The sequence below is a fragment of the Oncorhynchus tshawytscha genome, linkage group LG16, assembly GCF_018296145.1.
Source record: "Oncorhynchus tshawytscha isolate Ot180627B linkage group LG16, Otsh_v2.0, whole genome shotgun sequence".
Classification (NCBI taxonomy): domain Eukaryota; kingdom Metazoa; phylum Chordata; class Actinopteri; order Salmoniformes; family Salmonidae; genus Oncorhynchus; species Oncorhynchus tshawytscha.
The window spans coordinates 81,489,760-81,510,152 of NC_056444.1; the positions used below are offsets into that span (position 1 = coordinate 81,489,760).

Sequence of the window (20,393 nt, forward strand, 5' to 3'; positions counted from 1 at the left end):
AGATTCTGATTCTAGTACACAGGTAGGGTAGATTCTGATTCTAGTACACAGGGAGGGTAGATTCTGATTCTACTACACAGGGATGGTAGATTCTGATTCTAGTACACAGGGAGGGTAGATTCTGATTATAGTACACAGGGAGGGTAGATTCTGATTCTAGTACACAGGGAGGGTAGATTCTGATTCTAGTACACAGGGATGGTAGATTCTGATTCTAGTACACAGGGATGGTAGATTCTGATTCTAGTACACAGGGAGGGTAGATTCTGATTCTAGTACACAGGGAGGGTAGATTCTGATTATAGTACACAGGGAGGGTAGATTCTGATTCTAGTACACAGGGAGGGTAGATTCTGATTCTAGTACACAGGGAGAGTAGATTCTGATTCTAGTACACAGGGATGGTAGATTCTGATTCTAGTACACAGGGAGGGTAGATTCTGATTCTAGTACACAGGGAGGGTAGATTCTGATTCTAGTACACAGGGAGGGTAGATTCTGATTCTAGTACACAGGGATGGTAGATTCTGATTCTAGTACACAGGGAGGGTAGATTCTGATTCTAGTACACAGGGAGGGTAGATTCTGATTCTAGTACACAGGGAGGGTAGATTCTGATTCTAGTACACAGGGATGGTAGATTCTGATTCTAGTACACAGGGAGGGTAGATTCTGATTCTAGTACACAGGAGGGTAGATTCTGATTCTAGTACACAGGGAGGGTAGATTCTGATTCTAGTACACAGGGATGGTAGATTCTGATTCTAGTACACAGGGAGGGTAGATTCTGATTCTAGTACCCAGGGAGGGTAGATTCTGATTCTAGTACACAGGGAGGGTAGATTCTGATTCTAGTACACAGGGAGGGTAGATTCTGATTCTAGTACACAGGGAGGGTAGATTCTGATTCTAGTACACAGGGAGGGTAGATTCTGATTCTAGTACACAGGGATGGTAGATTCTGATTCTAGTACACAGGGAGGGTAGATTTTCCGAGGCACTTTGGGAGTGTATGGAGGTGGTACAGACACAAACACACACAAGAACACAAGCACACACACACACACACACACACACGAGCGTGCACTGGCTGGCTGCACCTGTGTGTTTGTATGTGTGTTTGTTTTTAGGTATGTGTGCACGTGTGTGTGTGTGTGTGTGTGTGTGTGTGTGTGTGTGTGTGTGTGTGTGTGTGTGTGTGTGTGTGTGTGTGTGTGTGAAAGAGGCATAGCCTGGATGTCTATACCATCCGTACTCATGTGTGAGAGTGTTTACCAGCATTTTAACCTGCCTGTCAGTCTGTTTATACCTTGACACCACGGTCTACCAGGGACGTGTCCCAAATGACACCCTATTCCCTATATAGTGCCCTACTTTTGACCAGAGCCCTATGGACCCTGGTCCAAAGAAGTGGACTGTATAGGGAATAGGTTGCAACTTGGTATGTACTACAAGATATTAACTTAGTCTATTTAGTATCAGAGAATTTAAACACTGTTACAATGTTTGAAGAGTTGCCAGGGTACCCAGAATCTTTCCAGGGTGCATTGCCATGTTGGACTGAAGAATTCCTCACCATTATACGAGCAGAACGAACAAGTGGTGCCAAGCTGGGAAAGGGAGGCCTATGGAAACTACAATAACCACTGTACACCATTTTATTTATTTTACCTTTATTTAACTAGGCAAGTCAGTTAAGAACACATTCTTATTTTCAATGACGGCCTAGGAACAGCGGGTTAACTGCCTGTTCAGGGGCAGAACGACAGATTTGTACCTTGTCAGCTCGGGGGTTTAAACTTGCAACCTTCCGGTTACTAGTCCAACACTCTAACCACTAGGCTACCCTGCCACCCCATACAGAGCTAGCTGGGGAGGGGAGACCTATGGAAACTACAATAACCCCTGTACACCATGCAGAGCTAGCTGGGAGGGGAGGCCTATGGAAACTACAATAACCACTGTACACCATACAGAGCTAGCTGGGGAGAGGAGGCCTATGGAAACTACAATAACCACTGTACACCATACAGAGCTAGCTGGGGAGAGGAGGCCTATGGAAACTACAATAACCACTGTACACCATACAGACCTAGCTGGGAGAGGAGGCCTATGGAAACTACAATAACCACTGTACACCATACAGAGCTAGCTGGGAGGGGAGGCCTATGGAAACTACAATAACCACTGTACACCATACAGAGCTAGCTGGGAGGGGAGGCCTATGGAAACTACAATAACCACTGTACACCATACAGAGCTAGCTGGGAGGGGAGGCCTATGGAAACTACAATAACCACTGTACACCATACAGAGCTAGCTGGGAGGGGAGGCCTATGGAAACTACAATAACCACTGTACACCATACAGAGCTAGCTGGGGAGAGGGGAGGCCTATGGAAACTACAATAACCACTGTACACCATACAGAGCTAGCTGGGAGGGGAGGCCTATGGAAACTACAATAACCACTGTACACCATACAGACCTAGCTGGGGAGAGGAGGCCTATGGAAACTACAATAACCACTGTACACCATACAGAGCTAGCTGGGAGGGGAGGCCTATGGAAACTACAATAACCACTGTACACCATACAGACCTAGCTGGGGAGAGGAGGCCTATGGAAACTACAATAACCACTGTACACCATACAGAGCTAGCTGGGAGGGGACAAAAACAACAACACAGAGTTACAGATGGGATAAACAAATGTACAGTCAATAACAGAATAGAAAAATCTATATACAGTGTGGACTATAAACAAATACTACAGCTAGTAGTATAGTACAGTTCACAAATATTGATAATGATAATGACATGTGGCCTACAGGGAGGAGGTGAGGGCCCTGGAAGTGTGGTGCCAGAAGAATAACCTCTCCCTCAATGTCGACAAAACGAAGGAGCTGATCGTGGACTTAAGGAAACAGCAGAGGGAGCACGACCCCTTATCCACATCGACGGGAACCGCAGTGGAGCAGATGGAAAGTTTCAAGTTCCTCGGCGTTCACATCACCGACGATCTGAAATGATCCACCCACACAGACGGCGCAACAACGCCTCTTCAACCTCGGGAGACCGGGGGCAAACTAAGTGCCCTCCGGGACACCTACACCACCCGATGTCACAGGAAGGCCAAAGAGATCATCAAGGACAACGACCCCCCGAGCCACTGCCTGTTCACCCCGCTACCATCCAGAAGGCGAGGTCAGAACAAGTGCATCAAAGCTGGGACAGAGAGACTGAAAACAGCTTCTACCTCAAGGCCATCAGACTGTTAAATAGCCATCACTAGGCGGCTTCTACCCGGTTGCACAACCCTTTACCTTAGAGGCTACTGACCTATATACATAGACATGGAATCACTGGCCACTTTAATAATGTTTACATACTGCTTTACCCATCTCATATGTATATACTGTATTCTATTCTACTGTATTTTAGTCAATGACACTCCGACATCGCTCAATCTAATATTTATATATTTCTGAATTCCATTCGTTTGCTTTTAGATTTGTGTGTATTGTTGTGAATTGTTAGATATTACTACACTGTTGGAGCTAGAAACACAAGCATTTCACTACACCCGCAATAACACCTGCTAAACGTGTATGTGACCAATAAAATGTGATTTGATTTGGGATATCATGGGCTGTAAACAAATACTACAGTTAATAGTATAGTTTACAAACATTGGTCCTTATGATGACATGTGGATATCATGGACTGTCAGTCTTTGCTTCCATAGATCTGTCTATGACTTTAAGATTGGTTACATTTTCCCAGCCCCGTCTCTCAGCTTTATACCGAATCAAGTGGCAGGGATGCAGTTGGGCTAAAACACAGACTCAGAATTGTGACTTTAAAGTCAAATAGCTCTGAGACATCAAATAGCCTGACATCTCGGTGTCACCTGTTGGAAGGCTGTTTTACCTGAGAGCTGTTTTACCTGAGAGCTGTTTTACCTGAGAGCTGTTTTACCTGAGAGCTGTTTTACCTGAGAGTTGTTTTACCTGAGAGTTGTTTTACCTGAGAGCTGTTTTACCTGAGAGTTGTTTTACCTGAGAGTTGTTTTACCTGAGAGCTGTTTTACCTGAGAGCTGTTTTACCTGAGAGTTGTTTTACCTGAGAGTTGTTTTACCTGAGAGTTGTTTTACCTGAGAGCTGTTTTACCTGAGAGCTGTTTTACCTGAGAGTTGTTTTACCTGAGAGCTGTTTTACCTGAGAGTTGTTTAACCTGAGAGTTGTTTTACCTGAGAGCTGTTTTACCTGAGAGTTGTTTTACCTGAGAGCTGTTTTACCTGAGAGCTGTTTTACCTGAGAGTTGTTTTACCTGAGAGTTGTTTTACCTGAGAGCTGTTTTACCTGAGAGCTGTTTTACCTGAGAGTTGTTTTACCTGAGAGTTGTTTTACCTGAGAGCTGTTTTACCTGAGAGCTGTTTTACCTGAGAGCTGTTTTACCTGAGAGCTGTTTTGCTTTTACTGTGAGAAAATCCAGACTTCCAATCTTTCAAAACACACACACACAAACACACACACACACACACACACACACACACACACACACACACACACACACACACACACACACACACACACACACACACACACACACACACACACACACACACACACACACACACAACACAGTATTAGACTTCATTATTTCCTGCTCCTCTGATGCGTCTAATGATTCCACAGCAAGGGGCCCTTGCTGTCTTCCAGACAGTGTACAAACAGCTTAGACCACAGTAGAATAAACAGCAAATAGAATCACTCACATCTGATGTTAATCCCCTTTTTAGGGGGGGCACTGATCTGGAACCTGCGGTACTGTAACAGGGAGATGAAATGAGAGAAAGACAGTGATAGAGATCCAGTCTCTCATTCGGTTCATTGATAGAGATCCAGTCTCTCATTCGGTTCATTGATAGAGATCCAGTCTCTCATTCGGTTCATTGATAGAGATCCAGTCTCTCATTCGGTTCATTGATAGAGATCCAGTCTCTCATTCGGTTCATTGATAGAGATCCAGTCTCTCATTCGGTTCATTGATAGAGATCCAGTCTCTCATTCGGTTCATTGATAGAGATCCAGTCTCTCATTCGGTTCATTGATAGAGATCCAGTCTCTCATTCGGTTCATTGATAGAGATCCAGTCTCTCATTCGGTTCATTGATAGAGATCCAGTCTCTCATTCGGTTCATTGATAGAGATCCAGTCTCTCATTCGGTTCATTCACATATTTGTATAACATGATTTTTTATTTGATTGTGATAATTGATTCTTGGAAAATAGATTAATAAAGGATCGATAATGGAATAATGAAAATAAATTAACAGAGAATTAGTATTGTCACGCCCTGACCTTAAAGAGCCTTTCTATGTCTCTATTTGGTTTGGTCAGGGTGTGATTTGGGGTGGGCATTCTATGTTCTGATTTCTATGTTTTGTGTTTCTATGTTTTGGCCGGGTGTGGTTCTCAATCAGGGACAGCTGTCTATCGTTGTCTCTGATTGGGAATCATACTTAGGCAGCCTTTTTCCCTTTTGTTATTGTGGGAAGTTGTCTTTGTTAGTGGCACTGTAGCCCTCGTAAGCTTCAAGGTAGTTTCTTAGTTTTCTTGTTTTGTTGGCGACATTTATATAAATAAAAGAAAATGTACGCTCACCACGCTGCGCTTTGGTCCACTTCTTCAGACGATCGTGACAAGTATATAGGAGTGTCAAACAGTGTGGTGAGAGCCAGGCTCAGAGAGGGGTCTGTCTGTCTGGTGAGAGCCAGGCTCAGAGAGGGGTCTGTCTGTCTGGTGAGAGCCAGGCTCAGATAGGGGTCTGTCTGTCTGGTGAGAGCCAGGCTCAGATAGGGGTCTGTCTGTCTGGTGAGAGCCAGGCTCAGATATGGGTCTGTCTGTCTGTCTGGTGAGAGCCAGGCTCAGAGAGGGATCTGTCTGTCTGTCTGGTGAGAGCCAGGCTCAGAGAGGGATCTGTCTGTCTGTCTGGTGAGAGCCAGGCTCAGATATGGGTCTGTCTCTGTCTGTCTGGTGAGAGCCAGGCTCAGATATGGGTCTGTCTGTCTGTCTGGTGAGAGCCAGGCTCAGATATGGGTCTGTCTGTCTGTCTGGTGAGAGCCAGGCTCAGATATGGGTCTGTCTGTCTGTCTGGTGAGAGCCAGGCTCAGATATGGGTCTGTCTGTCTGTCTGGTGAGAGCCAGGCTCAGATATGGGTCTGTCTGTCTGTCTGGTGAGAGCCAGGCTCAGATATGGGTCTGTCTGTCTGTCTGGTGAGAGCCAGGCTCAGAGAGGGATCTGTCTCTGTCTGTCTGGTGAGAGCCAGGCTCAGATATGGGTCTGTCTGTCTGTCTGGTGAGAGCCAGGCTCAGAGAGGGATCTGTCTGTCTGTCTGGTGTGGTGAGAGCCAGGCTCAGAGAGGGGTCTGTCTGTCTGGTGAGAGCCAGGCTCAGAGAGGGGTCTGTCTGTCTGGTGAGAGCCAGGCTCAGAGAGGGGTCTGTCTGTCTGTCTGGTGAGAGCCAGGCTCAGAGAGGGGTCTGTTTTTCTGTCTGTCTGGTGAGAGCCAGGCTCAGAGAGGGGTCTGTTTTTCTGTCTGTCTGGTGAGAGCCAGGCTCAGAGAGGGATCTGTCTCTGTCTGTCTGGTGAGAGCCAGGCTCAGAGAGGGGTCTGTCTGTCTGGTGAGAGCCAGGCTCAGATATGGGTCTGTCTGTCTGTCTGTCTGGTGAGAGCCAGGCTCAGGGAGGGGTCTGCTTTTCTGTCTGTCTGGTGAGAGCCAGGCTCAGAGAGGGGTCTGTCTGGTGAGAGCCAGGCTCAGAGAGGGGTCTGTCTGGTGAGAGCCAGGCTCAGAGAGGGGTCTGTCTGGTGTGGTGAGAGCCAGGCTCAGAGAGGGGTCTATCTGGTGTGGTGAGAGCCAGGCTCAGAGAGGGGTCTGTCTGGTGTGGTGAGAGCCAGGCTCAGAGAGGGGTCTGTCTGGTGTGGTGAGAGCCAGGCTCAGAGAGGGGTCTGTCTGGTGTGGTGAGCGCCAGGCTCAGAGAGGGGTCTGTCTGGTGTGGTGAGCGCCAGGCTCAGAGAGGGGTCTGTCTGGTGTGGTGAGCGCCAGGCTCAGAGAGGGGTCTTTCAGGTGTGGTGAGAGCCAGGCTCAGAGAGGGGTCTGTCTGGTGTGGTGAGAGCCAGGCTCAGAGAGGGGTCTGTCTGGTGTGGTGAGAGCCAGGCTCAGAGAGGGGTCTGTCTGGTGTGGTGAGAGCCAGGCTCAGAGAGGGGTCTGTCTGGTGTGGTGAGAGCCAGGCTCAGAGAGGGGTCTATCTGGTGTGGTGAGAGCCAGGCTCAGAGAGGGGTCTATCTGGTGTGGTGAGAGCCAGGCTCAGAGAGGGGTCTGTCTGGTGTGGTGAGAGCCAGGCTCAGAGAGGGGTCTGTCTGGTGTGGTGAGAGCCAGGCTCAGAGAGGGGTCTGTCTGGTGTGGTGAGAGCCAGGCTCAGAGAGGGGTCTGTCTGGTGTGGTGAGAGCCAGGCTCAGAGAGGGGTCCACTTCTTCTTTGCACTTTGTGAACACTCAAGAAAAAGTGCTAAATGGCCGATATTTTGTTATTGACAGTTAGATTGCACTCTGACAATATTGATGCTACGAACAATCATAATATTCTCCTACTTTTTTCAGATGCCAGGTGCAAACAGGGCTAGATAACAACACAGAACACAGAACTGAACAAAGTCCCGGTCTCTATAGCAACAGGTTATTTCCCACAGCCAGATCTATGGCTCTGTTTATACCTCTCAGCCCTATAGTTAACTCAACAACATTTGGGATGAGATTTAAGGCTACCATTGATGCCACAATTGTACTCACTGTCTGCATTCTAATTTCTACTATGCCCCCACGGTCCAACCTTCAAATTGTATTTTTGTTGCTGTAGCAATAAATGAATTCCTTCCTCCAGCCTGCCTCGAAGCAACCACTGTGTTCCTTCCTATCTCAGTGCCTTGGAATGGACTGTCCAATCGCTCACCAGCCAGACCGTCTCCTCAGTCAATCGTTTGATTAATTACATCTAGACCTGGGGTTTAATTCAATGATGATGTATTGGAGTGTAGCAGAAGGTTTACAGTTTATATACCTGGCTCAATACAAACATACATTACTATCTATCTATTCGGAGGCCTGGCTCAATACAAACATACATTACTATCTATCTATTCGGAGGCCTGGCTCAATACAAACATACATTACTATCTATATTCTGAGGCCTGGTGGCAGGTGGCCTAGTGGTTAGAGTGTTGGACTAGTAACTGAAAGTTTGCAGATCGAATCCCCGAGCTGACAAGGTAAAAATCTGTCGTTCTGCCCCTGAACAAGGCAGTTAATAACTGACTGTTCCTAGGCCGTCATTGAAAAATATATATATATATAAAATAAAAAGGCCTGGCTCAATACAAACATATATTAATATCTATTCTGAGGTAAATAAGTGCTGGTCTATTAGACAAACATTGACTATACAATCCCTTTTATGTGTGTTTGTTTTACGGACCTCTCTCTTATACTATAAAGATAAACTATAGAGATAGGAGTGCTTCCTTATCTCAACTATTTCACCCAGTTTCCAATACTCTGCTAGTTGGGTGGTCCCAGAAGAAGAGTTGATAGAGTAGAAAGTGTTTAACCTAAAGTTGCTGTCAAAAAGAGTGGCTTTTTGCCTACGTATGCTATCAGACTGCATTGCCACTATTCACCACTAGGTTCACAGATCTGCCAATATATGCTATTGGCAGACCTGCAGTACCACTACTCACCACTAGGTTTGCAGGTCTGCAAGCCAATATACCCTGCATTAACATTGTTCACCACTAGGTTTGCAGGTCTGCCAGCCAATGTCTCCTGGTTGCACCTGCCTACTGATCCAGGCCAGGCTCATATATTATGTTTTATTGTAATGGTTAGGACAGGGGATAGAGGTAATCTAATTCCATCTTTCTGGCTGAAGGCAACAACATCTACCTAGCACTAGGGCTTCCTGCATCCATCATCCAGTCAGAGATGGTAAAGATAACATTGTATGCTATGTTACTGTCTCTATGCCCAGTCAGAGAGAGTAAAGATAACATTGTATGCTATGTTACTGTCTCTATGCCCAGTCAGAGAGAGTAAAGATAACATTATATTCTATGTTACTGTCTCTATGCCCAGTCAGAGAGAGTAAAGATAACATTATATTCTATGTTACTGTCTCTATGCTCAGTCAGAGAGAGTAAAGATAACATTGTATTCTATGTTACTGTCTCTATGCCCAGTCAGAGAGAGTAAAGATAACATTGTATGTTATGCAGTATGCTACTGTCTCTATACCCAGTCAGAGAGAGTAAAGATAACATTATATTCTATGTTACTGTCTCTATGCCCAGTCAGAGAGAGTAAAGATAACATTATATTCTATGTTACTGTCTCTATGCTCAGTCAGAGAGAGTAAAGATAACATTGTATTCTATGTTACTGTCTCTATGCCCAGTCAGAGAGAGTAAAGATAACATTATATTCTATGTTACTGTCTCTATGCCCAGTCAGAGAGAGTAAAGATAACATTGTATGTTATGCAGTATGCTACTGTCTCTATGCCCAGTCAGAGAGAGTAAAGATAACATTGTATGCTATGCAGTATGCTACTGTCTCTATGCCCAGTCAGAGAGAGTAAAGATAACATTGTATGCTATGCAGTATGTTACTGTCTCTATGCCCAGTCAGAGAGATAACATTGTATGCTATGCAGTATGCTACTGTCTCTATGCCCAGTCAGAGAGAGTAAAGATAACATTGTATGCTATGCAGTATGCTACTGTCTCTATGCCCAGTCAGAGAGAGTAAAGATAACATTGTATGCTATGCAGTATGCTACTGTCTCTATGCCCAGTCAGAGAGAGTAAAGATAACATTGTATGCTATGCAGTATGCTACTGTCTCTATGCCCAGTCAGAGAGAGTAAAGATAACATTGTATGCTATGCAGTATGCTACTGTCTCTATGCCCAGTCAGAGAGAGTAAAGATAACATTGTATGCTATGCAGTATGCTACTGTCTCTATGCCCAGTCAGAGAGAGTAAAGATAACATTGTATGCTATGCAGTATGTTACTGTCTCTATGCCCAGTCAGAGAGAGTAAAGATAACATTGTATGCTATGCAGTATGCTACTGTCTCTATGCCCAGTCAGAGAGATAACATTGTATGCTATGCAGTATGCTACTGTCTCTATGCCCAGTCAGAGAGATAACATTGTATGCTATGCAGTATGTTACTGTCTCTAGGCTCAGTCAGAGAGATAACATTGTATGCTATGCAGTATGCTACTGTCTCTATGCCCAGTCAGAGAGATAACATTGTATGCTATGCAGTATGCTACTGTCTCTATGCCCAGTCAGAGAGATAACATTGTATGCTATGCAGTATGCTACTGTCTCTATGCCCAGTCAGAGAGATAACATTGTATGCTATGCAGTATGTTACTGTCTCTAGGCTCAGTCAGAGAGATAACATTGTATGCTATGCAGTATGCTACTGTCTCTATGCCCAGTCAGAGAGATAACATTGTATGCTATGCAGTATGCTACTGTCTCTAGGCTCAGATGTTACTGAGGTAGATGGAATGTATTTATCCTGTGTGTCCTGTGATGGTGGATATGATTTGCTTTGCCTCTAGCTGCTTTTTAAATTCACATGAACCACAATAGGAAACAGATCTGGGACCAGGCTAGAATCACATCGAGCTCTCTGGGAATATAGAGGCTGTAAAGGTAATGAGAGTCGTCCTATATATTGTGGACATATTTTAGTAATGTACACATGTTCACAGTAAGCATGCGTAAACACTGTAACGACCCCTTGCCTTGGAAGTCTCCCCCAAGCAGGTTAACATTGTTGGTAAACATTGTTGGGGAAAATAACAATTTGACTATGTTCTCCATTATACTGAACAAACACGTGATTCATAAACCTCCCAACAGGTTGGTCAGAGTGACCCCCCTCACTCTAATACTCATCACTTACTCTGAGGTGACTTCCCCTCATGCATGCTCTGTCTCTCTCTCCGTCTCTCTCTCTCTGTCTCTCTCCGTCTCTCTCTTTCTCTCTGTCCCTGTCTCTCTCTCTGTCTCTCTGCATCTCTCTCTCTGTCTCTCTCTCTGTCTCTCTCTCTGTCTCTCTCTGTCTCTCTCTGTCTCTCTCTCTCTCTCTCTCTCTCCATCTCTCTCCGTCTCACTCTCTCTCTGTCTCTCCATCTCTCTCCGTCTCTCTCTCTCTGTCTCTCCATCTCTCTCTGTCTCTCTCCGTCTCTCTCTCTCTCTCTCTCTCTGTCTGTCCATCTTGAGGCAAAGACAAATAATCAGCTGGTGGAGGACAAATTGATTAACTAGTAGCCAATGGGGAGGTCAGCTATAGATAGGGTGGCACACACACAAAGAAACACACACACACACACACAGACACACACACACACACAAACATAGACACACACACAGAAACACACACACACACAGACAACACACAGAAACACACACACACGCAGAGACACACACACAGAAACACAGAGACACACACAGAAACACATACACACACACACAGACAACACACACACACAAACATAGACACACACACAGAAACACACACACAGAAACACACACACACGCAGAGACACACACACAGAAACACAGAGACACACACACAGAAACACAGAGACACACACACACACAGTCACACAGCACACAGTGACACACACACATGTCACACACACAGAAACACACACACATAAACACACACACACACACAGAAACACACACACACACACACACACACAGAAACACACACACACACACAGACAATGCCAGTGGCTGTGACAGCAGAGCAGACACACAGTCACCAGCCACAGTGATGTCTGTCTGCTCTCTGCACTGACAGACTGTACGTGATGTCTGTCTGCTCTCTGCACTGACAGACTGTACGTGATGTCTGTCTGCTCTCTGCACTGTGACAGACTGTACGTGAAGTCTGTCTGCTCTCTGCACTGTGACAGACTGTACGTGATGTCTGTCTGCTGTCTGTTCTCTGGACTGACAGACTGTTAGTGATGTCTGTCTGCTCTCTGCACTGTGACAGACTGTACGTGATGTCTGTCTGCTCTCTGCACTGTGACAGACTGTACGTGATGTCTGTCTGCTCTCTGCACTGTGACAGACTGTACGTGATGTCTGTCTGCTCTCTGCACTGTGGCAGACTGTACGTGATGTCTGTCTGCTCTCTGCACTGTGACAGACTGTACGTGATGTCTGTCTGCTCTCTGCACTGTGACAGACTGTACATGATGTCTGTCTGCTCTCTGCACTGTGACAGACTGTACGTGATGTCTGTCTGCTGTCTGTCTGTCTGCCTGTTCTCTGGACTGACAGACTGTTAGTGATGTCTGTCTGCTCTCTGCACTGTGACAGACTGTACATGATGTCTGTCTGCTCTCTGCACTGTGACAGACTGTACGTGATGTCTGTCTGCTCTCTGCACTGTGACAGACTGTACGTGATGTCTGTCTGCTGTCTGTCTGTCTGTTCTCTGGACTGACAGACTGTTAGTGATGTCTGTCTGCTCTCTGCACTGTGACAGACTGTACGTGATGTCTGTCTGCTCTCTGCACTGTGACAGACTGTACGTGATGTCTGTCTGCTCTCTGCACTGTGACAGACTGTACGTGATGTCTGATTGCTCTCTGTACTGTGACAGACTGTACATGATGTCTGTCTGCTCTCTGCACTGTGACAGACTGTACGTGATGTCTGTCTGCTCTCTGCACTGTGACAGACTGTACGTGATGTCTGTCTGCTCTCTGCACTGTGACAGACTGTATGTGATGTCTGTCTGCTCTCTGCACTGTGACAGACTGTACGTGATGTCTGTCTGCTCTCTGCACTGTAACAGACTGTACATGATGTCTGTCTGCTCTCTGCACTGTGACAGACTGTACGTGATGTCTGTCTGCTCTCTGCACTGTGACAGACTGTACGTGATGTCTGTCTGCTCTCTGCACTGTGACAGACTGTACGTGATGTCTGTCTGCTCTCTGCACTGTGACAGACTGTACGTGATGTCTGTCTGCTCTCTGCACTGTGACAGACTGTACGTGATGTCTGTCTGCTCCCTGCACTGTGACAGACTGTACGTGCTGTCTGTCTGCTCTCGGCGCTGTGACAGACTGTACGTGCTGTCTGTCTGCTCTCTGCACTGTGACAGACTGTACGTGATGTCTGTCTGCTCTCTGCACTGTGACAGACTGTACGTGATGTCTGTCTGCTCTCTGCACTGTGACCGACTGTACGTGATGTCTGTCTGCTCCTGCACTGTGACAGACTGTACGTGATGTCTGTCTGCTCTCTGCACTGTGACAGACTGTACGTGATGTCTGTCTGCTCCCTGCACTGTGACAGACTGTACGTGCTGTCTGTCTGCTCTCTGCACTGTGACAGACTGTACGTGATGTCTGTCTGCTCTCTGCACTGTGACAGACTGTACGTGATGTCTGTCTGCTCTCTGCACTGTGACAGACTGTACGTGATGTCTGTCTGCTCTCTGCACTGTGACAGACTGTACGTGATGTCTGTCTGCTCCCTGCACTGTGACAGACTGTACGTGATGTCTGTCTGCTCTCTGAACTGTGACAGACTGTACGTGATGTCTGTCTGCTCTCTGCACTGTGACAGACTGTAGAACAGAACAGTGTAACTTGTTGACTTAATATATGAATGGAAAATATCCTGTTTCTCTTTTGAGAAGAGAAGACTGCTGTGCCGTCTTGAGAAGCAAAATGTCCCTTCCACCAAGGCCTTGAAGGCAACATTGCACAGTTAACATAAATCTTTACAACTGTCAATAGACATGATAGAAAGCCCATGGCTTGTATGGCATTCTCCTTGAATGCAATCACAGGTAAATCAAATGATGAATGCACTTGATCACAATACATACAACAACCTGGCCTTGCCTCCCAATTACGGGCAGCTGCTGGTATAGAGCACAGTGTATAATGGTACCTGCCTTCAAATTTGCCTCGATAACCTGTCTCTTTCTCTCCTCTCTCTCTCGTTTTTTTTCTCTCTCTCTCTCTCTCTCTCTCTCTACCTTTGTTGAGAAGCCATTAGCTGTTAAACTCTCACATCTCTGCCTCATAAGACAATGTCCTCTGAGAAAATATGTAGCTGGATATCAAAGATCATCTCAACTGGCTGGAAAAGGTTAACATGAACTATTATGAACAAAACAGCATCTGGTCCACCTTTTATGGTTCTTATTATGGTCATAGCATAGTTTATATGATAATTAATCAAAGGACAATTCCCTTAATTACATAGGCTACCAAATCATATATCATAGGCTATAAGTGATATAGTATGTTGTCATGAAAGTAAAGATATTTCCCAATAAGGTTACCAAATGGTATACTGTTACTGAAGTGATGTTCTCATTTTAAAGACTTATCATCAATCACTTATAGGAGACATATAAGAGGGCATGAGACTACAACTATCGCATATCACACATAGGCCTATGACACAGTCATGACAGAGATAACAACCAGTCATGACAGAGAAAACAACCAGTCATGACAGAGATAAAAACCAGTCATGACAGAGACAACAACCAGTCAGGACAGAGATAACAACCAGTCAGGACAGAGATAACAACCAGTCATGACAGAGATATCAACCAGTCATGACAGAGATAATAACCAGTCATGACAGAGATAAAAACCAGTCATGACAGAGACAACAACCAGTCAGGACAGAGATAACAACCAGTCAGGACAGATAACAACCAGTCATGACAGAGATTACAACCAGTCATGACAGAGACCGAGAGAGATAACAACCAGTCATGACAGAGATAACAACCAGTCATGACAGAGACCGAGAGAGATAACAACCAGTCAGGACAGAGATAACAACCAGTCATGACAGAGACAACTGTCACACCCTGACCATAGTTTGCTTTGTATGTTTCTATATTTTGGATGTTCAGGGTGTGATCTGAGTGCGCATTCTATGTTGGATGTCTTGTTTGTCTATTTCTATGTCTGGCCTGATATGGTTCTCAATCAGAGGCAGGTGTTAGTCATTGTCTCTGATTGGGAACCATATTTAGGTAGCCTGGGTTTCACTGTGTGTTTGTGGGTGATTGTTCCTGTCTCTGTGTTTTGCACTAGATAGGGCTGTTTTTGGTTTTCCACGTTTATTGGTTTTGTTAGTTTATTCATGTCTAGTGTCTATAAAAAAAACATGAATAACCACCACGCTGCGTTTTGGTCCGCCTCTACTTCACCTAAAGAAAACCGTTACAGAATCACCCACCACAACAGGACCAAGCGGCGTGGTAACGGGCAGCAGCAGGAGCAGCGCGAGAGAGACTTCTGGACATGGGAGGAAGAAATCCTGGACGGGAGAGGACCCTGGGCAAAGCCAGAGGAGTGTCGCCGCCCCAAGGTGCAGCAGGAGAAACGGCAGCAGGAGCAGCGAGAGGAATGGACATGGGAGGACGGTTTGGACGGCAAGAATATGGACTATACTACTTGGGAGGAGATAGACAGGTGGGCGGTCGACCCAGGGGGAGTGCCGGAGCCCGCCTGGGATTCGATGGAGCAGTGCGCGGAAAGCTACAGGAGAATGAGGTTGGTGAAGCAAGCACGGCGGCGCGGACGGAAGCCCGAGAGTCAGCCCCAAAAATTTATTGGGGGGGGCACAGGGGGAGTGTGGCAGAGTCAGGAGTCAGACCTGAGCCAACTCCCCCCGTTTATCGTGAGGAGCCAAGGAGGAGCTCAGAACCAGAGCTGGTGTTGGAGGTGAGCGAAGCAGAGACTGTGAAGGAGTTAATGGGGAAATTGGAGGAGAGATATGAGGGAGTTGCTGTGTTGGTGCATGAGACACGGAATTCGCCCGACGGAGCGTGTCGGGGATTTGATGACACCTGGGTCAGCTCTCCATACTCGTCCTGAGGTGCGTGCTAGTTGTCTGGTGAAGACTGTGCCAGCCTCACGCACCAGGCCTCCTGTGCATCTCCCTAGCCTTGCACGTCCTGTGCCATCTCAGCACTACAGTGCTCTTAGCAGTGCTAACCGTGGCGAGCGTGGTGCTGGTCAGGCACCATGTTATGCGGTGGTTCGCACGGTGTCCCCAGTACGCGTGCTTAGCCCGGTGCGCTACACCCCAGCTTCCCACATCTGCCGGGCTAGGGTGAAGATCAAGCCAGGGCGGTTGGTGCCAGCCCTGCTCTCAAGATCTCCAGTACGCCTTCACGGTCCGGTCCATCCAGTGCCACCTCCACACACCAGCCCTCCGGTGGCAGCTCCCCGCACCAGGCTTCCTGTGCATGTCCTCGGCCTAGTACCACCAGTGCCAGCACCACGCATCAGGCCTACAATAGTTTCCACCTGTCCAGCGCTGCCGGGGCCTTCCTCCTCTCCAGCGCTGCCGGAGTCTCCCGCCTGTCCGGCGCTGCTGCCGGAGTCTCCCGCCTGTCCGGCGCTGCTGCCGGAGTCTCCCGCCTGTCCGGCGCCAGAGCCCCTCAGCCCAGAGGCGCCAGAGCACCTCAGCCCAGAGGCGCCAGAGCCCCTCAGCCCAGAGGCGCCAGAGCTTCCGCCCCTCTGTCCCGAGCTGCCGCCCCTCTGTCCCGAGCTGCGCCCCTCTGTCCCGAGCTGCCGCCCCTCTGTCCCGAGCTGCCCCTCAGTCCAGTGGGGTCATTACGTAGGGTCGCCGTGGCTAGGAGGCCACGGAAGCGGACAAGGTGGGGGACTAAGACTACGGTGAAGTGGGGGCCACGTCCAGCACCAGAGCCGCCACCGCGGACAGATGCTCACCCAGACCCTCCCCAATAGGTTCAGGTTTTGCGGCCGGAGTCCGCACCTTGGGGGGGGGGGTACTGTCACACCCTGACCATAGTTTGCTTTGTATGTTTCTATGTTTTGGTTGGTCAGGGTGTGATCTGAGTGGGCATTCTATGTTGGATGTCTTGTTTGTCTATTTCTATGTCTGGCCTGATATGGTTCTCAATCAGAGGCAGGTGTTAGTCATTGTCTCTGATTGGGAACCATATTTAGGTAGCCTGGGTTTCACTGTGTGTTTGTGGGTGATTGTTCCTGTCTCTGTGTTTTGCACTAGATAGGGCTGTTTTTGGTTTTCCACGTTTATTGTTTTTGTTAGTTTATTCATGTCTAGTGTCTATAAAAAAACATGAATAACCACCACGCTGCGTTTTGGTCCGCCTCTACTTCACCTAAAGAAAACCGTTACAACAACAACCAGTCAGGACAGAGATAACAACCAGTCATGACAGAGATAACAACCAGTCATGACAGAGATAACAACCAGTCATGACAGAGATAACAACCAGTCATGACAGAGATAACAACCAGTCAGGACGGAGATAACAACCAGTCATGACAGAGACAACAACCAGTCATGACAGAGATAACAACCAGTCAGGACGGAGATAACAACCAGTCATGACAGAGACAACAACCAGTCATGACAGAGATAACAACCAGTCATGACAGAGATAACAACCAGTCAGGACGGAGATAACAACCAGTCATGACAGAGATAACAACCAGTCAGGACGGAGATAACAACCAGTCATGACAGAGATAACAACCAGTCATGACAGAGATAACAACCAGTCATGACAGAGACAACAACAACTCATGACAGAGATAACAACCAGTCATGCTGTCACACTGGCTGTATACCATGTGGGTGCCAGACAGTCACATTTGAACTTGAACATAGCCAGGCCTAAGACTTCAAGGTCAGAATTGAACTTGAATGATTTACTCAGTGGCCCCTTAATAATATAGAGCATAATGCAATAGATTGCATTCTGGTCAGACTTCTCATGTCATAAGTAGCTCTATTAATTGTAACTTTGTGGGTAAGAAATATAACTTATTATGCATAACAACGAACCCCCAGTAAAATAATATAGCTTTGAGACAATATCATCATTCCATGATGTTATTTCCACAATAGCACATGTTGTCCTGTTACTGTCTTGTTGTCGCGCAGCAGTAGTGAGAGAACAGACACCTGTTGGTTGTCAGCGGCGCCTCACTGCGCGCGAAAATGACACGCTCTAGAACACCTGTTGATTGCGTTGCATGATTCTAATGACTTACTGTGGGAGTTTATGAACAGGAAGCATATTGCTATATATTACAATAGTATTAATATGAAAAAAAAGAGTAAACTTACTCTAGCAGCCCTGGATGAGTAGGGGTCCTCAAAGAGTGCCCATATCTTTGGTTGCCAAACTTCGCAGCATCCCCTCGATCTGTTCGGGCAGTCCTCAATGCCGAACCGTCTGGGTAGTTCATCGTCCGTGTCATCTGGGTCCGGTGGTTCGAATATGTCCAGCGCCTCCTCTGCGTCCCGATGCTGCCGGTATGTCATCCAGCAACACGGCTCCACGTCGGTCTCATCTATCATCCAAAACGCCAACTCCTCTTCAAAAAGAGGCCCGCAGACATCGGCGGGGCAATGGAGCTTGCCAGTCCTATAATAATTCAACACATAAGCGAATATGCCAGGGTGCCTGTCGAAAAATAACTCGTTTGTAGTTGGATATGGAGATATGGATCTGGGTTGGGAGGGAGTCGGTGGCAGGGAGTCCGTGTCTGGGTTGTTCACCGGCTCTGGCGGGTCGGCTAACAATGCCAGGCGCGTCCCCGGTAGGGTCCTAATTGTGCTTTTGTAGGTTTCGTGTCTTGTGCCACCAACATTGATGATTATTTTTTCAGAGTCTTCCCCCCTGGTCATCTCTTCCTTCAGGCATGTCTTGGACGGAGGTTTGTTGCCTGATTTGCGTCCTCGGTAAGACGAAACACACACCGAGTTAATCATAGATTTAGATGGAGAGACGGTTGGTTATTCCGTTAATTTGTTATTCAGTTATTATATCTCGGTGAATCACACGGTGACAATTGAGTTTTTCCTCATGTCTGTCCTTGTTATAATACTACTCATGTATCCAACTGTACCAGGGACAGTTGTTGCTTTCAACAAGTCCAATGCGAGCGGCAGGCAGGCAGAGAGAGAGTGCCCTTGACCAAAACCTCCTGTTATAAAGGCTACAACTCTCCTAACGACTCTTATCTATAGGTTGCAATCTCAAAACATCTATATAATATCTGGACTAGGCAGGCTTTTGTGGTCAAAATATTTGTTGAATAATGTCTATAAATAAGCAGAAGTTGTTGCCGAAAATAGGCTTCAAAGATTCAACAGTTCAGTCATGGATACTTGGCGACCTTCAACGATAGTTTCAGATTATGCTATGGAATATTGGGAGTGTTTTATTCTACATCAAATCTACAAAATGTGCCAATTTAAAGAAAGTCTATTTCTAGATTAATTTTTTCGAGTAATAACCCAAGGTCCTCACCTATTGTTGCATTATTCCTTATCCGAAAAATCACAAAATCCGCCAGACCCCCCAATTTTTTAAAACACATTACCTAAACATGGAAGTTGACCCCAATAATGATCTAAGTGACTAAATGCGCGCGACGCGTGCTTTGGAATATTCCATCAATTTGCGATGATGTCTTCCTGGAGGCGAATGAGATGTGATGTGAGGTTGTTTTTCAGGGAACATTAAGGATCTGTTGCTTCTCCAACCAGAAGTATCCTCCCTCCTCCCTCAGCTCAGCCACACCATAGTCAGTCAGACAGACGACACACAGCCAGCCCTCCCTGTAGCGCCGACTGAGGCTCGCAACAGACTCGATACATTAACCCTTTCTAGTCTGGTTAATTTAAGCCTTTATGAGAGATTATTTTGTTCTTATAATATACCACTCCTTTAAATATATTCATGATCTCCGTTTATATAATTAGAAAACGTGAATAGTACTAGTATGGGCTTTAAACTGACTGTAGAATCACGCATATCTATTATGGTACTGTATCTGTGTGCCACAATGTAGGCTGAGGACAGGTAGGCTATCCATCGTTACATATATTGATTCTCCATTAGGATAACTAAAACAATGAATTCACACAGACACACCTACACCCACACACATGTATATGAATTCAAAGTCACATTATTGGGAGATCCATGAAAAAACATCGTTTATTTTACAACTGCTCTTTGTATGGCAACATGTGTGTTTTAAACTGTACACTTTCCTCACGCTGACTCACTCGTGTTCTATAGACCATGCCAAGCACGTTTACCCCACATCATTGTATCTACCAAAATAATTGCGTTAACTGGAGCATTTAAATCAGTCATTTGAGCGCAGTAGCCACTTGTGTAAAGAAAGACATCTCTCAATAACATGTGGATTCCTTTGCAATCAGCAGCGATGCTTGCA

General features: G+C 46.4%; 1 protein-coding gene across 1 annotated transcript in view; it reads right to left on the reverse strand.

The window, feature by feature from the left end:
• The window catches only part of LOC112242888 (potassium voltage-gated channel subfamily C member 1-like), a 54,048-nt gene extending 34,324 nt beyond the window's left edge, over positions 1 to 19,724 (reverse strand). Inside the window, exon 1 of the mRNA XM_042299760.1 lies at positions 18,268 to 19,724. Within this exon, the coding sequence (XP_042155694.1) occupies positions 18,268 to 18,915 (648 nt within the window). The 5' untranslated portion in view covers positions 18,916 to 19,724. The remainder of the gene's footprint in view (positions 1 to 18,267) is intronic.
• Between the last annotated feature and the right edge of the window lie 669 nt (positions 19,725 to 20,393).